This window comes from Calliopsis andreniformis, chromosome 8 (genome assembly GCF_051401765.1).
Source record: "Calliopsis andreniformis isolate RMS-2024a chromosome 8, iyCalAndr_principal, whole genome shotgun sequence".
In the NCBI taxonomy this organism is placed as follows: domain Eukaryota; kingdom Metazoa; phylum Arthropoda; class Insecta; order Hymenoptera; family Andrenidae; genus Calliopsis; species Calliopsis andreniformis.
Genome location: NC_135069.1, coordinates 4,097,468 through 4,119,480, shown reverse-complemented (window position 1 = coordinate 4,119,480; position 22,013 = coordinate 4,097,468). Strand labels below are relative to the sequence as shown.

The window sequence follows — 22,013 nt, the reverse complement described above, 5'->3', positions numbered from 1 at the left end:
CATGGTTACTGATTCGAGGTGAAATTTCAGGTGAACGATCTGAATGAAATACGATCGGCTGACGAAGCTGTACTAAACGTAAATGGGTGACCACTATAGCATGGGGGATACGATAGGGGTGAAAGTCGGAGGGAGGTTTCGGCTAAAGAGAATGAAGATAATCAAAGTGAGTTTTAAATACTGATGCTTTATTTTATATAAAGTATTGTATAAATGTATAAACGCTATAAATATGTGGTGTCTATCTATGGTGGTGGTGGGGTGCTAGTCGTGATCGCAAAGAAAGGGTATGACGAGGGCGGGCGGGGTCGGGGGCCGGCAGCGGCGCGCCATCTATTTACATTCATTCACTCACGGAAAGGGCTGACCTACCATAATCTACCGGTCTCTCTCTCTTTCACTAACATATAAACACGATAATATAATATATGTGTAGTGTGTCTATATACGAGTACACATATAGCAATAGTGTGTGTGCGCGCGTGTGGCAATGTGTTCGTACATATATATATATATACGCGAGGGAATAGTAGTAAATAGTATGTATACATATGTGTGTGTGTATATATATATATATAAAAAGAAAACAATATGCGCGTGGGACGAGTAATGTAATAATAATATGTATGCTTGAGTGCGGCAGTGAGTATAACAACTTGTGGGTCAGGGAGCAGACCGACTTGTGGACCGCCCCTGACCCATCAGAAGAGGGAAAGACAAAGAGAGAATAGTAAAAAAAAAACACGTGTGTGAAGAGCGGCGGCCTTACGGATGATGGAAGACACGTAAGATAGAAAAAAATAAGAGAGAAGAGAGAGTACTGACGGAGCAACGGTGGGTGTTCAGAAAACAGAACAGACCCAGTTGGTCCAACGTCGAAGCGCCAAAGCTTGTCCATTTGCTGGGTCCATGGCGGAGCGGGCCGGGTCCAACGTGCGTTGCGTTGACTCGAGTTCGATTAATCGAAAGCTTCGACCGCTCGACGCCGTTGTCTATCGCTTCCGGGTCGATGCTTACCACGCGAGCTGGATGTCGATGCGCGTGGAAATAGCTGATCGCGGTCGGGGCAATCGCAGCTCCCTCCACCGGTCTTCCTCCGTCACGTGCAGTTGATGAAACGAAATTTGACTAAATTTTATCGTCCCTTTTGAAGACGAGTCGCGTCGACGTGAAGAAAATCCCGAGGCGGAACCACGGATCACGAACCGCCCGATGGCCACGATCTTGCACTTCCATGGTGATCCCTTTTCCCGAGATCGACTAGACAGGGGCTAGCGTGTCGGAGTTTCGACTCGCGCTTCACTGTGTCTCGATATATGGACCAACTGGACTGTGATTAAAATATTCCGACTATATACCGACTACACCACTAACGCCGTCGCTCTGTGACCATGCTCCCAAGGTTGGACGAAGCTTTGGGTAGAAGACCGTTGAGCGCGTTTGAGGATCGTTTGAGACCGGTAACTGACTGTGGTGGGTTTGCCGCCGTCGCCGAGCCGAGATCGATGGGGCCTTAGAGCGTCTAGTACTTGGAAAGTCCACCAACGATGCCGTGGACACCAAGTCCGGCATGGATGGCGCCAGACGGTCCGTTGATCACAGCAACACCGGCGTCGTGTCCACCGATTCCTCCAGCGATTCCACCACCACCACCGAGGACAGCGATGGCTGCAAAGGAAAAAACAATGTTAGCATCATCTCATCCTCACCTATTCTCGATATACGCTATCGTACTATTGGAATACGCACCTGGGCCAGCTCCAATACCAATACCACCAAGTGCGGCACCAGCGAGAGCACCAGCAGAGCTAGGGCCAGCAATACCAGAGCTTCCGTCATCACCGTTCACGCTGGAGCCACCAGCGTACACGTTGATGGGTCCTTGGCTGGGTCCAACGATGTGAGCACCACCATTACGGGGTCCTACGAGGGTGGCAACTCCTTGGGTTGGTCCTACGTTGGTGGATGCACCAGCAGCGGGTCCTACGCTGGTGTTGGGTCCAGTACGGGGTCCAGCTTGGCTGCTAGATCCTACTTGGGGTCCAGCGCTCTCAGATCCGGCAATCTGGGGTCCGTTGTTGGTCTTGGGGCCTTCAGCGGGTCCAAGGTCGGCTCTACCTCCGATGACTCCTGTTCAGGGAAGAATCACACCCCGTGTGAGTAGACCTCCTCGCCTCGGGGCCGAGTCTTCTTTACGTACCACCAGAGATGATCTGTTGGATTCCAGCAGCACCAGCAGCTCCCGCGACGCCAGCAGCGTAGCTGGAGGCGAGTCCAGCAACTCCCAAGGAGGAGGCACCAGATTGCAGACCGGTAGCGGTGTTCGAACCAGCGGTAAGACCACCAGTCAGGCCAGCGCCACCACCACCAGCGGTCAACACTGCGCCGCCACCAAGACCGAGACCGCCACCAAGACCTCCGCCAAGGCCATGACCTCCGGCCAAAGCGATGCCGGGTCCATGTGCGATTCCGGCGCGAGCCGTCGCCACGGCCAGACAGGCGAACACAATCTGCGAGGGGTCATGGTGCTCGATTAGGAACCGTCGATTCAGGGGAAACTGATTTGCATGTACGTATCGCGAAAGCCTGCCAGTAGTCGAGTGAAATTCTCGAACGAGAAAAGTGAGGAGTTTGGACCCGTTTACGGAAGCGTCGAACGCGATTTCAAGACTCTGATTGGCTCGGTAACGATTACCACGCGCCCCGGCTGTAGCTTTCACTTTCGATGCCAGCGAGTAAATACTCTGGCGCTCTACGGGGAAAGAGTTACGGTAGGCTCTGTTTAACGTGGAAGTATTCGTTTAATATAAGTCGTGAAAGTCCGTCATAGGAGCGTAATGATTCCACTTGACCGTTCGGGAAATCGCCAAGTGCCGTAACGTTTCGTAATTCGACGCGATCGCGAACCGATTACGCTTTCACGTGCGAGTTTACCACGCCTAGTGGCTATATTAGGCGAAGAGGGTCTGCTGAGTTTGAAGAGGATTCGATCGCGATTTTGGGAACCGAATGGAGACTGAATTCGATTCGTTACTTCCGAAGAGAGATTCCGATTTCCTGTAGAAATCGAGCGATTCGAGAGAAATAATTTAGAGGCAGCGCGAATCGGTCACGACAATTCTCTAGAGTGATTTTTCTTCCTGTTGCTGGAAACGACCGGTCGGACGCTGTTACCGTGAATCGATTGGAGAAATTAGCTCGAAGGGGATTCGAACGACTTTGAAATGGAAGATGGAATGTTGGACGCGTTACTCTAAGCGATATCGAGTATTATGCATCATTTAACAATTCGGTGAAATTTTCTCGATCAACATTTTCAGAAGTTAGAGCCCGAGCTCGTTAGGACTAATATATAAGATTCACAATTTTATGTACAGCGAAGAGGTTCAATTGAATTCGAATTAATTTAGCTGTGCTTTCAGGATGGCACGCGAACAGCGGCGAACGAGAGGAAAATCGGCACGGCGAGAAGAGCAGCAATTAAGATCAGAGAACGGTGTTAGTGAATGAAGATGCACCGAGAATAGAACCGGTCGTCGGTTGAATGACGATGATATTACTACAACCGGTTTCGCGGGGCGGTCAGCGTGCTATGCAACGAGGCTTCTTGCTGCATGAATGAAATGCGCAAGAAGGGCACACAAGCTGTCCGTTTGTTTCGTTCCGCGAAGCAAAAAGGAACCGAGAGCAGTTGAGCCGTGACATTGAATTACTATCGAAGGGAAGCAAAGAACACGATCGATGGAACATTTCGGCGATTTCCTTGAGTGCCACGGAAAGTAACGAAAGACCAGATTGTACCAATTTATCTTTTGGCAAGTTAACGTCTCCAGGAAAGAGCGATGCTGGGGAGCCTGCTCGTGTATCCTGAGACACTGGATCGAGACGAAGTCTTACAGTCAGCCAGAGATGCTGATACGAAGGATTTTGGACACTGATCAAATGCAAACCGAGTGACTTTATTAGCGAATTAGCTCAAGAGGCTCGAGAAGAGAGACTATAGCGCGAAGTCGCGGAGAAATATTCAGATAGCAATCGAACAACCCCGCGAATCGGCAACCCCGTGGTGGAATACTCACAAAGGCCTTCATGTTTGGACTGTGTATGGTGGGCTGGTAGTCCGGTGAATGACTGACTTGGGCCGGGCCGGCGGGCCTTATATACGCCTAACTCTACTCTGTCTACGCTCCACAATCACCATCCTTTCGAAAGCAACGCGCTCCACCACCCTCCCCCCAGAAAAACTATAATCCACGTCGTACCAGCGGCCAGCATGGACGAACGTAGTCCCACCAGCTGCTTTGGCGCCGAAGGGGGGACTCCCCTTTTGCACCGGCGGTGCAGGCTGACGTTGTAGCTTGTTCGCGGGTATTCCACGCGGCTTCGTCTGTGTCTAACGGCCACAGAGAACAGCCTCCTACTCCACCCGTCCCGCCATCTTGGCCTACAAGCTTGGCATCCACACGGCAGGCAGCACCAAGTGCAACCAGGCACCACCCGGGTTACCTGGTCACCTACGATGCCTAGCTCTCTCGTGCAGCCGTGGTGCACCACGCGCGCCGTGAACGCAACGCGAAAACTCTTACGTTGAGTCGCCTGATTATGGATCATCAGCTATGAAGCACCGAAGAAGCTTAATTATATGCATAGGATACGAGGCAAAGATGGCTCGAGTGTTCCAGGATGATCCTGAAGAGGCTATAGAAATTTTTATTGATGCGACTTGAACCTAAGCTGAGCCTAGTTTAGCAAAACCTAGTCTACTTGATGAGTAGCGTGACTTGGAGGAGTAGCCAGCTAGAGTGATTAATAATTCATGTAAGGTTCCTCGAGTCCTAAGTCAGAGTTCTCAAGGCTAAGGAACAGACGTTCACCTAGTGAGCTGAACGATAACGGAATTTTCTTTTAAGCCTGAAACTCATGCGGTACTTTATCGTGTTTTATCAAAAGTGAAGGCTTAGCTAGGTCAGGTTGTACGAAAATCAGAGATGATTCTCTGGGGTGTAAAGACCGAAGGGCGAAAGGATTTTCTTGGAGCGGAAGCAGCCATTAAGTCTGAGGATTTCATCGTCGGTGAGGGAAAGGGAGGAAAAAATGGGGGAGAGGAAGAAATGTAGATCTGAGAATGGCGACACACGCGGTCCAGATTATGGCCCGTTCGTTACGTGGAAACGAGGTCCTCGCATCGAAAAGGAGTTCCATGTTAGTGGCAAACGCTGAAACGTTCTAAAGACTTGGAAATTACGGGTCGTTGAATGGCCTTAAGAAACCTGAATTCTTTTCTAAATAGATTGCCTGCCGTCGTAGCCGCCGTCGTAGCTCGTTACTTATTACCTCAACCTACTAATTCTCAGCTGCCACTCTGCCATTATACGAGCAGATCTGGGAATGGGATCGAGCCACTTTGTGAAGGGGGTGCTATCCATCCCCTGAGCGGCCTCTGTTAAGCTGTCGTCGTCTTCTACGAATCGTGACAAATTCGAACATTCGATGCTCCGAAGGAGCACGAGGACATAAAAAATTAAACTTTTCGAATTTTCGTAAAAGTTTGCATAATTCCTAATATTTATATATTAACTATCAAGGTACTCAGACCAAATGCCAAGACTGAAGCGACCATACTTCATATTTTTCTACTTTACATCAAACTCCAGCGCTCGTTATCTCCCAACGAACATCCATCGCAATTCTAATTGAATCTGCAACATTCGTCAAGATCTCCGCGCCATCGATCCTATTTTCACTCCAGCCAGACAAAGAGCAGAACGCAAGCTTCTCCATTTCTCTCTCCGCCCGGTTTCCAAGATGTATTTACACAGATAACATTATTCCACGCCTCGCGAGCTGGGCTGGATCTACATAATTGCGCAACCGCCTATCGGAGGGAGCCCGCTGGAAAAATCGCAGACTCTCGTCTGATAAACGGACGAGCATCGATGGTGCCGATAGCGCGGCGACTTTTGCCACGCGGTATCTCCCATCGCAAAGGCGATTCAATGCTAAGCCGATGGGGTCGGGGAAAGAAAGGAGCGAATCGGGCAGAAGGAAGAGGGAAAAGGGAAAAGGGGACGACCCTGGGAAAACGGCGAACCATGGATGACTTAATCTCGGCGTCGGGGTGCTCGGGGGAGGGGCAGTCGCGGTTTAATTAAATCAAAAGGCTAATTAGGTTCGTTTTGGCGCGATCCGCGTATCACGGCCGGCTAGTTTTCCGCCTCGCGCGAAGTGAAAGCCATTATATTATTTGGCGTCCGCGAAAAATGCCTGGTCTATCGCGAAAGTCGCCCGCGCGTGTCTTTTCTCGCCAGCCCTGACCGGTTTCGAATATATAAAGCGATACGGCCGCTGCTCGCAGGCTCTTTCCCTTCTCGTTCACCCTCGAAACGGTAGCAGGCGGATCGATCTGGAGCCGCGAAAGGCAATTAGCCGACACGCTATTATTTCGTCCCGCCGATCGGTCATTCAATTAATCCCGCTTGTCTTTCCACGTATGTTGCGCAATCCTCGTCGAAGGAGGACGAGGAAAGAAGTGGCCAGTCTTGACGTGGCACACATAGGATTATACTTGAATAGAGTTCTTCTGGGTCCAAGGGGGAAGGGTTTACTACCACCTCCGCGACTTGAGACCCGTTTGTAAGATGTGGTCCATAGACCAAGTATTAATTAATTAAGAGGTTCCTAGATTCTTCTTTCCTAGATACCTAATTAAATTTCAGCAAGAGCGACGTTGATCTTCTGTTGTAGTACGTAACTACCATTCATCGATGAACTTTGATACCGAGGCATGAGAGAATTACAATGTTCAGCAGCATTGCCACTGCCGTTCTCATGCATCGATCGTGCCAATCGGAGCATGTTCCTTTCGCTAAGCTGCCAATAGACCTTAAGACGAGTTCACAGGGTCCTCTGACGAGTGCACCCTCGCGTCGAAACCTCGACACTAAGGGTCGCTCAGAATTCGCGGAACGTTGTGACCTTGGAGGTTGCCTGAGAGAAAGGGGGTTCTTGTTCGATTCTTGTGACTTTGAGTCCTTGGCCCCCTCCTGGAACTCCAGTTTCTTGAAATATCGCCAAGGAACTATCGAAAGTTGCTAGATTTCTCCGATTCTCTACTTTGTCTTCAGAGGTAACATCCTAGATAAAAGTTCTTGTTTACTTTCTGCCATTTTTAAGGGATGATACCTAATTATTCAGGCTCTGGACGTTTTTGGATCCCTTAGGAGAAACTTCGATAAGGTGACACTGCACTATGATGCGCGTTCGCTCTAATTTTTATGTAATATCAGGATGTGAAACTGGAGAAATTTTAACTGCGAAGTGGGGAAGCCGTGGGAAAAGCGTACACGCAGGGGTCGTCGTCTGATGACGTTTGACGTGTTGCCACTGTGTCAGAACGCACGTGGTGGCGCGTGCTTCTGTTCGGGTCAGTCAGTTCATCCGTGACTGCGCGGATCTGTGTCATGAATCGCACCTGCTGGATCGTAAGCTCAATTAGGATAATAGTCTGACTATTTGACGTGATTCTCGTTACCTGCAACTGGATTGGGGTACAGTGATAAATGAAGGCCATTGAGGATCATTTTAATAATAAAAAACAGAGAAGTGGTTCAAGGATTATATTGTGATTTTTCCACCAAAGTTCAAGGTTCAAATATTTTAGAGTTCCAGGATTTTTTATACACTTATGTGTCCCTATCATCTAACCTTGAGAATTCTCCATACTGTGCCCCCATAAACAAAAGATATAATATACATTCTTTTAGCGATTAAAGTAAAAAAAATTGCACCTATGATTTTCCTTAAAACTCAGAGACTTGGGTAAAAAATATTCTACAAATGAATACTTTCAATTAGAAAGCATTAGGTTCTCCTTCAAGCAGGTAGAAGCATTCGTTTCGCCCTAGATTGCAGAGTCAGCAAACTGTTACATACCGTTCTGGAATAATTCGTTGGTATTTCGGTTTCCCAAGGCAGGACGCATTTTTTATTCAATTATGCAAGCGTGAAAGCTCGAGGGTTCCCAAAGGTCTATGCAAAACGTGTCAACGCTCATTCCTTTCCACTGAAATTAACTGTTTGTTCCAACGGTCCGCAGTAATCGCGAATTTCGCAACGCCTGCCTTGGACGCTTCGTTCCAGCGTTAAAGTGCGCTCGCCAAAGGAAACCATATTAATCGCCCGACGACAGCGTCCAGATAATGCAATCTGAACGCCCGCCTATTTGACCTCTCGACGCAGCGCATATTAGCTCTCGTGGAAAATTTATTAACAAGCAGTTTCACCCTTTTATGTAACTCTCGGCGTGTAAACTGCCGACGAAACGGAACGGTTAATCACGATTTTAAACGTGCAGGAACTTTGATCGATCCGGAACACGGCGCAGTCGATCCTCGTTTTAATTTCGTCGATAGTTCGACGAATTATCGAACCGTTTCGAAGCATGTCGAAACGACGTCTCTCATTAACGCTGTTAATTAACGAATAGTGAAATCCTATCGTACCTCGGAGAGGGACAAGAAATTACAGTTTCGAATTCTGTCAGTGCGCTATTTCAAATTCAATTCGATCTGTAACTCAGCTACGAACTTTTCGAGCTCTGAACGAAATTGAACTTCGGAACATTTGAATTATTTAGTAATTGTTGACTTATAGAGTGATATACTCGCTATGATATCAATATTAATATAACAGTAATTGAAATAAAATTGAAATCGAAATATTAAACTACTGTTGCCAAGACCCTGGTAGTCGATAAGAGAGACAAGGGTCAAGGATCGCGTGGAAGGGTGAACCCGCGATGTTAAGAAGGAAATCGCTTAAAAGAGGCGCGGATCGACACGTTCGCGGCCTGCCACGAGCGGTTCGCTTCAGCAACTAGACTCGAAAGTATCTTACGCAATAGGCGAAGCGAGATAGTGTGGGCTACCGCCGTCCAGAGCTGCCCATCATTTCCGTGTTCTGCTCGCTGCTCGGTCGTGTACTCGTATTCTGAGCATTGTCCGCGTTCACGGTTTCCCGTGACGTCTCTATCTTGAGGCGTTTCGAGTCGTACCTTTCAGCGACGGAAATGTGTCTCACTTTGCTCACGTCTTTTCTCTGAGATGCTCCAACGATCGGGCTGAGTGGTCTCTCAGAGGCTTCCTGTACAGGGGGACCATTAATGCTGCTGTAATTCTATCCTGTGTCATTTTACCTGGGCTAGCTCTGTATTATTTAGACCTTCTCGTGCAGATGTGGCTGTTAGCTGTGGAGTACACTGAATTTTGTAATCTCTTCCTGAGCTTCCTTGGTGCAATGCATCTCTTGGAAAATGAGTATCTTCGGTACTTTAATGGCAAAGGAACTTGGATTTTGGAAAAGTTGCGAGTGATTTAATACAGGTTTTTCATATTAATGTAGGAATTACGAAAACTTGGAACACCCAATATATTGGCTATAGATGTTCATAGATTTCAGGTTTTTAATACATTCAGTATTTACTGATTTTTGTTACCACAGTTAATGTGACACCGTGAAAAGGTAAGTAGAACTAAATTTTCCTCCCCTGCGTTGGTAAAAAAAAAAAAAAAAAAATAAAAGGAATCCTGCTTTTATAATATATATTGTATGAATATGCAGTCTATAGCATGCACTGCCTTTAGAAACTGCACCAGGCTGTCACTCTTTTATGCACAGACAGAAGCAGCCACAACTGTCAGGGAAGTGGTCCCTCAGACAGCCAATTATGATAGTGCTTTACGTAATAATTACTTTGCCTGTATGTTAATTCCTCACTTTCTGCGTTCAGGTGGAATGGTCGTACGGTGCAACGAGCCGCGTTAACGATATTTAAGCCACGGATTGGACTCGTGACAGCCTCGTGACGATGTAACCGTAGTGGCAGACACCATATAGCGAAATATGATTTCCGTGTTTTATACTGGGCACACGATCACGCGTGACTATGTCTGATCATGACAGTACGATTCCCCTTCAGCTCGTTCTCTTCTGGAACGAAGTAAAATTTCCACGGAACAGAATAAAAGTTTCAACCCTTCTTTCGAAGGATTACTGACCAATTTCAAAGCTCACTGCCACGATTTCCTCTCCATAATTCTCATAATTCCGCGTCGACTATGCCACATTACACCTTCCATTAGTGTTTCACTCTCGCAGATAAATGAATATAACAGGGCAGCACCATGGACATGATTTCCGCAATGCGATGCATTATTTTCACCACACGAGTCCATTCCATTAGATATTAATCGAGTGAGAGAGGTACGTTCGTTAGCTGATTAATCAGTTAGCTAAATTCACGCGCCTGTCCATTGTCGAACAAATGACACATGTCTCTCCTATCGTGGCGTTTGCTGGTCGTGTAACAACTGCTGTTACACAGCTTTCCATATGGAAAATTAACGCTAGTGGAATTTTTCTGCGACGCACTGTTTTTCCTTTTCGTCGTTTCTGCTGCAATATCGGCGTCCGCTTGCGCGAACGAGCGCGCTGTGGCTGCAGTGCCTTTCTTCGTGACTCGGTCTTACCTATGGTGCCACTGAACTAGAATCACTGTGTTCTATACGCTCGCTTGTTGACCCAACCGGACGATAATTAACGACCCGATAACGACGATAAGTGGACCGACGCTGATCGGATTGTTAAATCGACTATGACCATGTTTATCACCTCTACGATCTGTTGTACTCGAGAAATCCTATAACAGTCTCTGAACTGTGCCAAAAGCAGGTCGAAATTTGACAAATTTGATACGTATGAGAAGGAATGGGAGGAAGAGAACTGAGGGAAAAATTGACTCTAATTTTGGGGAAGATTCTACTCTAATAGGAAAATAGACTGCAGTGACTTTAATTGAATTCTGTTATAGTTCGATCAAGATGATATAGAACAAAACTACTATTACATTTACAGCTCTTACTGTACTTACTTACTCTTAATAGGGATATCTTTACATATTCATAAAAAAAGAAAAAGAAAGGAAACACTGACCTACTTTACAGCATTGCTGCCTACTAGAATAAATCACGGAAAATCATCGAGTCAGAAAAGAATCCGCGACCTATTTCGACAGAGCTGCCTGTGTTACCATGGTTTCCCCGAGATTGGAATTGGAGTTAGGGTTGCACCAGTCAACACGATATGCGTATGCTAATTGATTGTGCAACGCCCTTCCGGTCCCTGAGCACGGTGCTGGAGGGTGGACACCAGCTGACCGCCTATATTTCTCTCTCCATTTAGCTCTCCTTTACAATCTCTTGCCTCCTTCGTCTCCCTTATCTTTCCTCCTTTCTCCGTCTGGCCCCTCGTTCCTCCGAGAGGAGCAGGGCACGCCTAGGCCACGCTTTATATGTGGCGATCGGATCGCGTGCCCGACCGCGTAGAAAATGGTTCGCGCTTTGGAAATAGCCCCCGATCACTTTGATCCCGCGGACGAAAGTTAACGAGTTTCCACGCGTAGCTCGTTAAACGCCGACTTTCGTACGCGTGACACTGATTGGATCGCTCGAGTTTGGCTCCTGGTTCTTGAGCTGCCTACACTGTGTTCTACAATTCTGTCGCGGAGGACTGTACTTCTGCTTTAAAATCAAACTAATTTTAATGGCTCACTTCTGTGTCTCGGAGAGAATGTATTTAATAATGTAATAATTTATTTCAATTAAATTCATTTAATTAGCACTTCAATTAAATTTATTTAACTGGTACTGCAATGGATCGACGTCCTTTTTAATTTTTGTCAAATTTAGCGATATTGTCACAGTCGAGGAATTTTCGAAATTTTGTTCCACCCAGAGTATCTAGAATTTCGTGCAACTCAGACAAGGGGGTGTTGCACTTCACTGCAGTCGAACCTTCCTGAATCGAAGCCCCTAGATGAGTCGAATGACCATCATCGGGCAAACGATGCCGCGAATCACGGTTTTCAGCGAGGGTCGTTTCGAAAGCCAGTCGATCTCCACGGTTGCTTTCCTAGCGAATGAGGATCGTTACATAGGTACAAGCTGTTCGATGGATTTTGCAGGGCAGCGGATTTGAATATCTCCGCCGCGGTATCTGAAATTCTGATCGAGTCGCTAATCGATATCGGGGGACGTGGACATCCACTCTGATCGCTGGACGATGGATATTTAAAATTCTAATCAGACCATTTGGCCAGTCGTTCGATTCGTCGACAAGATATCTGAATCGTGAGAAAGGAATAAATGTTTCAACCTGAGATTTATCTCCAATATGTTTGAGTTCGATACCAGGGAAGATCATGGACGTAAGTCGAGTAAACAAGTGTATCCATTAACGAGGAAATCAAGGGGACGTCAAGTTACTGGTTGCAGTTGCACTCGAGGGAAGAATCGAATCGTGAAGTACGGAATAATTAATTTTACAGGGGGAGTAATAAGTGGTTGGCGCTGATCGACGTTATTTTTAATTATAAGGCTTCTCCAAGTTAACTGCAGCATACCTTGCCAGCACAGCACTAGCGGTTGTTTGTTTGCAGTTGCATAATCAGATGAAGACGGAATCATTATCGCGGTTAACCATTCGTGAACAAATGCGAGAAATTCAGGGACTATTTTCATGCAAAGTTGAACCAAGTTAACATGCCCCCTGGATCTTGCCCATGATGCAAGATAAATAACGATGAAGGTACCTTCGGTGACTCCTTTCCTCCCTCGCGTCAAATTTCTTGCTCCATAAGAAACTCCCACAGTATCTGATTTAACTTTCCCATTTAAACTCGCGAATAAAAAAATTAGCGGATTTACATCTCTCAGATCTTCAAGCTATTTCCATTATTTCACTCTGAAGTAGTCCTGAATTAGAGTCGGCGTTTTCAGCAACTCCGTAGAATTCTCAAATTGAATTCTCAAGAGGGTTGCTGCTAAAGTGGTTATAAATGAACCTAGATACTTTTTGCATTCGAAGGGCCTCTGTGGTAACTGAATAAATGAAGTTTCGCTTGAAATTTAATAACTACGGCTCCGAAGATTTAACGGCAGCATTCGCTGCACTCGCAGCGCCGTGTTTTCTGTAATAACTCGATCGCACGATTACGCTTTTCGCTCGAACGGGTAACCAGCCGGAAAACGCCGAGTAATTCGGTGGACGTCAATTTGCCCGCTCGCTGTGCCGACCTGCCGGCACGGTGAACGTTTTCGCGTATGCAATTCGAGACGGAAAGTGAAATAACGAGCGCGGTGTTTCCGGTGGCGCGAGCTTCTTTAGAAATCGATCCGCACAGTAATGGACGATATTAAAATGTGCGCGGGGGTCTCGCGTTTCCGGCAGGCTGGTGAAACTTAAACACACCTCTCTTTGTGCCTTCCGTTTTGGTAGAATTGGCTGCTCGACTATAACTGGATAACTGCTCTTTCTTGTTAACGCGACACCTCGATAACTATAAAGGGTCCTTTAATGAAATTTCATTGTAACCTATATCCCCCTTTTCCGTGCAACTACCTCTGCCAGGAAAATGGACGCCCTTTGCCTTTTCCCTTTTCTTCCCTTTGTGTGGACGCCGACAATGGGAACGCATGATATTGATCGTTTAGCATGTTTGTCGCGTGAAAAGGTTCTCTTGTGAATCCCCAGCTATTATACTGGTTTATTTGTTAATTCAGTCCTTAGGCAATTGAGGAGCATTCAGATCTTCAAATGGGTGCTCAAATTTGTTCAAGTAGTTCAGTACAAAAGGTTTTGAAATTTTTGAATTTTTGAATTTTTAAACATTCAAATATTCAAATCCTCAATCGAAACATTCAAATATTTGAATTTTTTAAAAATTCTGGAATCTGACAAGTATTCTTTTAAAAGGTGTGTGCATTGCACTTGGTGGTACCCTTTCAATACTCCACTCGAATATTCAAATGCGCATGCATTCAATTACCCAGATAGCCAGATACTCAAGCACTCAATTAGATACCCGCTCTCCCATACCGCTGCCCGAGTATCAGAGCTCGGTGTGGATTAAGAAGTTCATAAATAATACAAGAACAGAGAGAAAAACCGCGAAAGAGCCGCAAGGCCATAGAGCACGGGGGAAAAGTGTGAGTCGCGGGCCACCGTAAGCGCTCCCGTTCACCATATCGATACCCCTTTTTTTTCTGGATCAGCGGCGGTGGGTCGATCGACTACGGATATGCTGCGATTCTTTCGCATGTCTAACCGCATATTAATGACTCGGTGGCCCGACTTGGTACGCAGGCGAGCGTGTCGCGTAAAGGTTGAATAATAACTGCATTCCGGGCGACGTAAGCTCCGCCAGAGCAACGCTGTTAACAGGGAACGTAACTGACTCCCCTGTACACCGATAGAGCCAGGGGATATATTAGAGGCCCGAGAAACGACGGTGACTATTGCTCCTTGGACACGCAGCGCCGATCGATCGTTCCTATTCATTCTCTTGGGTAATGAAGTTCGTTTTCTTTCAAAACTTCTCCAACACGCGCGTGTAACTTGATATATGTATGTAAGTAGCTCTGGGGTGAGTTGATTTCTCTGGGACTTGTGGGTTCCTTGAAAGAGGGTTCTTCAGTCGAATTTATTTTTGCAACTGAAGGAGGTGAAACAGGGTATCAAACTCTGGTAATACTACTTGAATAATTTATTCGAGCTTCAGTTACGAAGGCACGAATCTCTGTCTCCGTGTATACAGTTTAAATCAGGGCTCGTTTCCTCAAATGATTCGCTTCGTTAGTACCTAGATACCTACATTATTCAGTGTACAAGAAGTTTTGTCGGTTGTCAGGGGCGTGAAATTCATCCGATTCATCTCAGTAATAACAGACCATTAGAAATTCGATAATCCACTTGTTGCAAGCGTTACTCGTTTCCACTTAAATAACTACATATTTCCACTAATTCTGCAAGACCGCAACCCCAGAAAAATTCTTTTCCACGGAGTTTCAAACACGGCGATTTCCCGCGCCTTTTGAAACACTCGTCAGGCATGTTCGCCAGCAGTGGGTTGGTGTTTCACACGGTGTACCGCGATCCAGATATATATTTTCCCGGTGAGCTCGTAACCAATTAAATTGTCAAAGGCAGCTTTTGCCGGCAGCGTAACAGAACACGGCGTTTTACGTAAGCCGCGGCGTAATGGAACAAAGTTACCTCTTTAAGTGACACGCGGGTGACGGAAACGCGAACGCGTGCCAACCGCTCGTTAATCGCGCGAACAATGCCTCTTCCCTCGACTCTCGCTTTTCATCGCGATCTCCTCTCCTTCCGTCAGAACGATCTTACAATTTCCCTGGGATCCCCTTTGAAGACTAAGTCTCCTCGAGGCGAGGGAAGAAGTTGCCGCGTGGCTCGCTAATTTGCATTTTTACGCCGCTAAAATTTCCTTTCGTAGGATTATACACATCCGTCGGGGAATAATAATCACCTCGAACGACCGTTGCCATTACGTCACGCGACTTCGCCAGCAATTTCACTAACTCACGTTTCTTCTCGCTGCTTATGGAACGAACGCGATTTTACAGCCCCGAGATTTGTCGCGGTTACGCAACGATTCGGAGACAAATGTCATGTGATAATGAAGCTGTCGGATCAGGTGTAGGCGGCTGACGATTCTTCCTGTCGCGAATTCGAGGTTTGAATTAGGAAATGGTCCTTTTTCCGTGCACTTTGACATCGCGAATTTCTCGGGTAACAACTACTCTGAACGAGACTAACATTCAGTGGGTTACGAGCTATAAAATTCTCGACAGAATTGTTGGGAATTGTTCTGTCCTCGGGACAGCTCTTTCTGCCGCATACTTCTGAATAGAGAACTGGGAATTTCGACGGTGCTTGATGGTCTGCGAAAAGTTGTGTTCGTTTAAAGAGACAATGAAAGATGGATATGGCCGGATTTGTAGGGTAGTTAGGAAATTTAAAACCTGAGGTCTGTCAGCGTTAACACCAGCCAAAAGGAAATTCTGTTTCGTTCTTTTCAGATGGGTATGTCGATTTTTCTCTCTGGAAAGCGCACGTTGTAAACGATATTCACGACGTAGGAGGATCGATCGAATTATCTCAATAATTCAAGGGATTGAGCAGGAATTTCTACGTACACAAATGCGACAAGAGTATCGTAAAATATTCGCAATGCATCTGGAATTTCACCTCGCTTTCCCCTTAACAACTGCATAAACTAATTCACAATTCTCAAAAGAGGATTACAGACATTCATCCATAGACACATAATCTCCAAATTCTCCTCCCACGCACCCTCTAGACATCACCAAATTCAATACAAAAATTTAAAAAAAATTAGGTCTCAAAAATCTAATAGTTTGAAGCCACTTCATCCTATGCAAATTTCCCACACGTCAAGTTCCCCTTGAAAAATGACAGAAGCATCGAAGTCGAAGTAGGGTGCCTTGTACATCGAGCGCGGCGGCAGAAGAAAAATTCGATCCGATCGGCGTCGCGATTTTCGCCCAACGTGGAAGCCGATTTCCCTTTCCACGGAGCTGGTGCAGTTGCAGCTCGATTGCCGTGCACGTAGCAGCCCGACCGACCAATCCCCTCGATAGTTCGATCGGTCGAGAGCAGCTCGCTCGCTCGCCAGGCACTTTTTGCTCGGACCGAAGGCATTGTGAGTCGTTGCTTGCGCAATGATAGCGCTCGCCGGCTCGCTCCCGATAAGTTCATGCTCTAGAATCCAGGCCGAAGGCGTTACCGCGCTTATAACCAGCTGGTGTGTCTCCAGGAGTCACCTAGCCTGGCGTTATTCTCAGACGTCCGGAAGCTTCGATCGTCGATCGTTCTAGACTACACAGAAATACGTCCAGGCTTTGTACATCTGTCTGTGAGAGTTATCAATTCCAGGGGTTATAGGTGTTCCATTACAATTCGAGGGGGAAGTGGATTTATTGGCTTGGAATAATAGTGCTTGGAAATATCAATCATGGTTATGATAGTAGTATCTTGGAGTAATGCCATTTAACGATATGAATATAGCAGTGGGTATTCTGATATCAGAATTTCAATCGATTTGCGATAGTAAATGTGGGAGAGAGAGGCGGGCGGATGGATAGAAATGGATTGTTGAAATTAGTGAAAATTAATAATGATTGAGATGTTCTGCGTTGGAATTTAGGTTCTACAGTATTTAGTATGTTTTCGTGGTAGTCCATTTCTCTGTTAAAGGTGGAAGTTTATCGAATCCACGGAAACAATGCATAAAGGTTCGCGGTGCTTTAGGAAAACTATGCACTCGACATCCAGCTGGGCTGTAGTTGAACCACTTCGAAACTCAGCCGCCTCGACTAGTTTCAATCGATTCCAGTCTCAAAGGACCTAACTTCAACATCGTTCGATTGCCCATCCAGTTGCGTTAATTAATGCCCACGATCGACTTTCCCCGTTAATCGCTCGTAAAACTTCCTCTTCTCGGACAGACGTTTGTCTCGTCAAAGTCAAACGCCTCTGCCACTTGTGTTTGAAGCACACATAGCTGTACCTTGCAGACAGGAATCGTTATAGCATCAATAAACAGAGTTTATAGGCCATTAAGTTTATTCTATCTTCTTTAATTTCTCTCATTTAATTATTTCTACTATACAACCTCGATTCACATTCCTCCTTCAAACTCTTTTGGATCCTGACAACTGGTCAGTCGTAGAAGATTCACAGGAATGAATGAACACAGTTATTCTTTAATGCAATCGCTAGAATGGTCCACCTTAACTACTATTATATTATTGCCTCCCTTTCAAGCAAGCCATTGACAATTTCCCTGTCTAATTCTACGACAACCGCGACTGGCCGAGGGACTGGGAGAATTGCAGCCGTAAATCCAGCGGAATCAGTGAATTACGAGTAGCGCGGGTGCGTGCAAGGCGCAACGTTGTATCCCGTACGATCCTGGAAATTAACGTCTCTGGCTTTCTACGGGATTGCACCGAGACGCGCAGGATCTGTCTGTCGCTGGTCTCCCGCGACCACTTGCACAGTCTCGAACCGCCCTGTTGCAAGTTGATGATAATTAAACTCATCGTTCGCGCGTGTATCTCTCGCCGGCATCGCGTTCGCTAGCTCTAAGCCAAGCGCGCAATTACTGCTCGCGATGGTAATATTTGTTACCCTAAATACTAAGGGTAGCTGATGCAGTGGCAGCGAAAGATGCGAGGCTGCGTTGCTTCGCGACCTGGGACCTGTGAACTTTGTGGAACTTAATGAATGAATATGTAAGAGAGTCATAGTAACATTAATTTAGTAATAGATTTTCATATGTATTTTATTTAGTGGACGTAGAGAGGATGTGATTATTCTGTTGCTAGCGATTGAGATCAGAGATATATTGAAAATTAGTAGTTTTAGTTGTCTGTGCATGACAGTCTCTTTCTACTGTAGTGACAAATATTGCTAGTTGTCTGAACATGGCAGCCTCCTTCTCCTTCAGTAAAGGATGTTAGTAATGTTTCCCAAAGGTTGTTCTTTCTCTCAGCAATGAACTGATGAGTAGGCTGACTTGTATGTGCACAACAGTCTGTTTCTCCTTCTGCGTCAACTATAAGTAAAGGTACCCAAATTTTGCCTTCTATTTCAGTAATCCACTAAGAAACTAGTAAATTGAATTGTCTGTGCATGACAGTTTCTTTCTCCTCCACCGCCAGCTATTACTCGTCTGTGCATGACAGTCTTTTTCTCCTTAAATTAATAATCCCAAATTTTGTCATCTATTTCGATGAATTCACTGGCACTGAATGATACTCTACCTTGTCTCGTTTATCTCCATCACTGACCACTGACTCCAAACTCCTCTTCGTGATCACAATGGACAGAATGAACAAATCAATTACGAAACTCGAACTCTGGGAAAGTTTGTTCACGGAGCGTCCACCTTGACCCGAAAGTGGCCTCTCAAACGCATTCCTGGCGAATTCGATCCCCCACCTCGTCGGTCAACTACGATTAAGCGTCCACGTAATCGCCCCAGCGGTCCAGCCGTAATCGATAACCCGCAAACGGCATTATTCGATCTTTACTGGCTGCGGTGTTCGATCGGTGTCGCGTTCGCGTGCGGCGTTACATAAACGACCTGGGTAAACCGCGAGCGCTAGAATTCGAGAAGAAGGAAACGCTGCTTAAGCCTCTGGCCGCTCTGGTTTGTGACCAAAACCTCCGCCAGGTATTAGCGTCCAATCAACGTGAATGGTGAATCGCGCTGGAGACCGGTCCCTGCTCCAGCAACCTCTTCTTGTTATAAAACGAGACCTCGATGCGTCGTGTAACGAGCTTGCTCGCTCGCGATTCAATTGCGCAAGTCGCGTCTCTGGGCAAGCAGAATTCGCAAGAATGAAAATACCTTGCAAACACTTTGATTGCATTCTACGTGGCTGAAGCTTGTTACTGTCGCAGATTTTTGCGTTGAATGGATAGTCACTCGGGCGGAATCGCCGAGGAATTACGATTTGGAGGGTAAGGAGGATCGATGATTCGTCTGAGCGAGATGAATGAATGAGTGTCTGCAGTTATGTGGGAAATCGAGACGGTCATTGATGCAGCGGGTTATCTTCGAGAGTCGGTTCAGTGGCTCGTTAACAGAGATGTATGAATCGCAATTTAATAGTGGATCCAGTTACGACTGCGTTGCAGGAGAAAGTGGATGGTTAGATAAACTGGAATACTTAATATAGTAGACTTAATTCAGGTTTGCAACCTAATACACCTGAGAACCGAATGAATACCATTCTAAGTTCCGCTATTTAGAGATTGTTCAACTTAATCAACATTATCAGTATCAAATTACCATATTAACAGCTCAACGATTCCAGAGTCAGCTCTTTCAAATCCATAGCTCTGCTAATCCAGTGGAACCAAACTCAATAATGCATGCAGCGACAACATAGTATCGAATGTTGCAGCACCCATTGAAATTGCAACATTATTACCGTCGCATTATGCAAAGCCTGATTATGTTGGGGGTGTAGAGTCGCGGACCTGTTGGTCGTTCTTTATCTATCCTGCGAATGCGCAGGGCTCGTGGGATAACGCGACGACATAATGCGAGCAAAAGTTTCAGCATCCTGGATTCGTGGATCTACCGTGTCATATTACTTCGCGTTAGGAGGAATTGATTTACCTCAGCTGCATTCCGCTCCCTCTGCATTGATAGCTTTACGTGGGCGCGTAAACCGTGCTTACAGGAACCCAGCAACGAGGTAATCCGCTTGCTGGAGTTCTAGTTGCTTATCTCGTGCACGTTAAGATTGTCTGTCAAAGCGAAGTAATAAACCGAGTCAAGGGACGTTTCTGTCAGTAGAATATTATCTGACTAATGAGACAGATGGAGGGAAATGAAAAATTAACTGTTTGATAGATTGACAGGAATCGATGCATTGGGGAGAGCTAGTGATGGAAATTTGAATATTCTACTGAAGGATTTGAGATTCTTCTGTCTGCAAGTGGAAGTTCGAAATACTTGAAACTACTTTGCAGTCACAAGTAGGTTTTCCTTTCGTAATCGCAAGTTGCACGCTCTATTTCACCCAGTTTAATGAAACAGCTCTCTAGATTAGTGGCACGTGATCGATCCTCTCTTTCTCCGCGCCTGAGATCGTAATTTTAATTAGTTAGACTGCTTTTTGCGACTCCAGCAACTCTCACGGTGCTATTATTCTTACATAATCCGATCATTATTAATGCTGAGCTCAGCGAATCCTGCAACGACGAGCTTCAGATGCATCGAAGGTCACGGGTTGCTATTTGCACTGTCACAGGGTGAGAAATTCAAGCACCGATCGGAATTCGCGAAAAGCTAATTGCTGTGGAAGGAGCAAAAGAAATTGAACTTGGTCACGGTGCTTCTGTTGCTCACCTATATACACAGTGTTCTCTGCATACATTATCACTTCAACTACGATCTTATCACCTTTTCGACTTACCAATTCATCCAGTGTTCATAAATTCAAAGCAGTGCATTAAGCTGCGTATCCTTCAGCTTCAATTATCGGATAGTGTCACTTAGGTAAAGACACCTGCGTTCACGCTGATCTACACTTCTCAGTGATCCATAAATCGGAGGACCTAGTGCCGCTAAACTACTCGTACTACTTGTTGCGCTTCATGGACCAGGGGCGAAATATATGTCCACTGCTATCTCACAGATAGGAATCTCTAACGTCTGTTATGTTACACCCTGTAGGTGCTTTCTACTTTCTACCAGGCCAGTAACAATCCACGCTGGAGGCCGCGATCTCGCGTGCGAATATGAATTTCAGGTCTTATCGGCGCGTTACGAGAGCCGCGGGACAGCGCATAGGTCGCGAGGCGTACACGCTTGCCGCCTCTACGTAGAATGCATACATGTATAAAACTAGCTAGCAACACGCTCGCCTTTTGCATTACGCAAGAACCACGCCTAAGTCGGTGCTGGTCGGTGCACCGACCGGCCGATCGCTGCAGCCGCGATCCAGAGCGATCCAGCCGCTCGATCTTTTCGTTCGACCTGCTCGAAAATTGGCTGGCCACTTAACCAACGTGTAATTTCACTTTTAGAGTTCTTGCCAGGGAAGCGGGAGGAGGAAGTGTATCTAATCGGTGTAACAGAGCTATGGAGAGCTATGGGGAAGTTGGTAATTTGGTTTCTAACAGGATATTTATAATGAAATTGAATCGAGCGGGGAATTCATTTGTAATCGCGCAGTAGCTGCTCAGGGTGTAATATAAGGCGGTTTAGAGGACATTCAGATTACTGAATCATCGATAGTGGTATTTAACGGAATCAAGTTAGCAAATCGTTCACCTTGACCACGCTGCAACGAGCAGCCGCGTGTTAAATCGAATTATACTCGATTTCTCGTTGCTGAAAAATGCGTATCGAAGCGAATTACATGGACACAATCGAATTCGATTTATCGTGGACAGTAATTCGCCGACCGTGTTTCGTAGTTCATTATAGGATCGACGCTCTCGCGATTACAAAATTATGTTCCCTCTTGAAATATGTTGGACCGTTAAATGCTTGTTAATTGAGCTATGTAAATGAGCGGATCATTCCCCAAATGAAAACGTTCCTGAATGCC

The 22,013-nt window shown here is 46.1% G+C and overlaps 1 protein-coding gene across 1 annotated transcript; it reads right to left on the bottom strand.

The window, feature by feature from the left end:
- Window positions 1-1,522: 1,522 nt before the first annotated feature.
- On the bottom strand, window positions 1,523-4,091 carry Apd-3l (apidermin 3 like). Its single transcript, XM_076383345.1, has 4 exons — window positions 4,080-4,091; window positions 2,201-2,510; window positions 1,750-2,130; window positions 1,523-1,668 (listed from the first exon to the last, which is right to left on the bottom strand). Exons 1-4 carry the CDS (start codon window positions 4,089-4,091, stop codon window positions 1,523-1,525), a joined length of 849 nt encoding a protein of 282 aa, XP_076239460.1.
- Window positions 4,092-22,013: the final 17,922 nt, after the last annotated feature.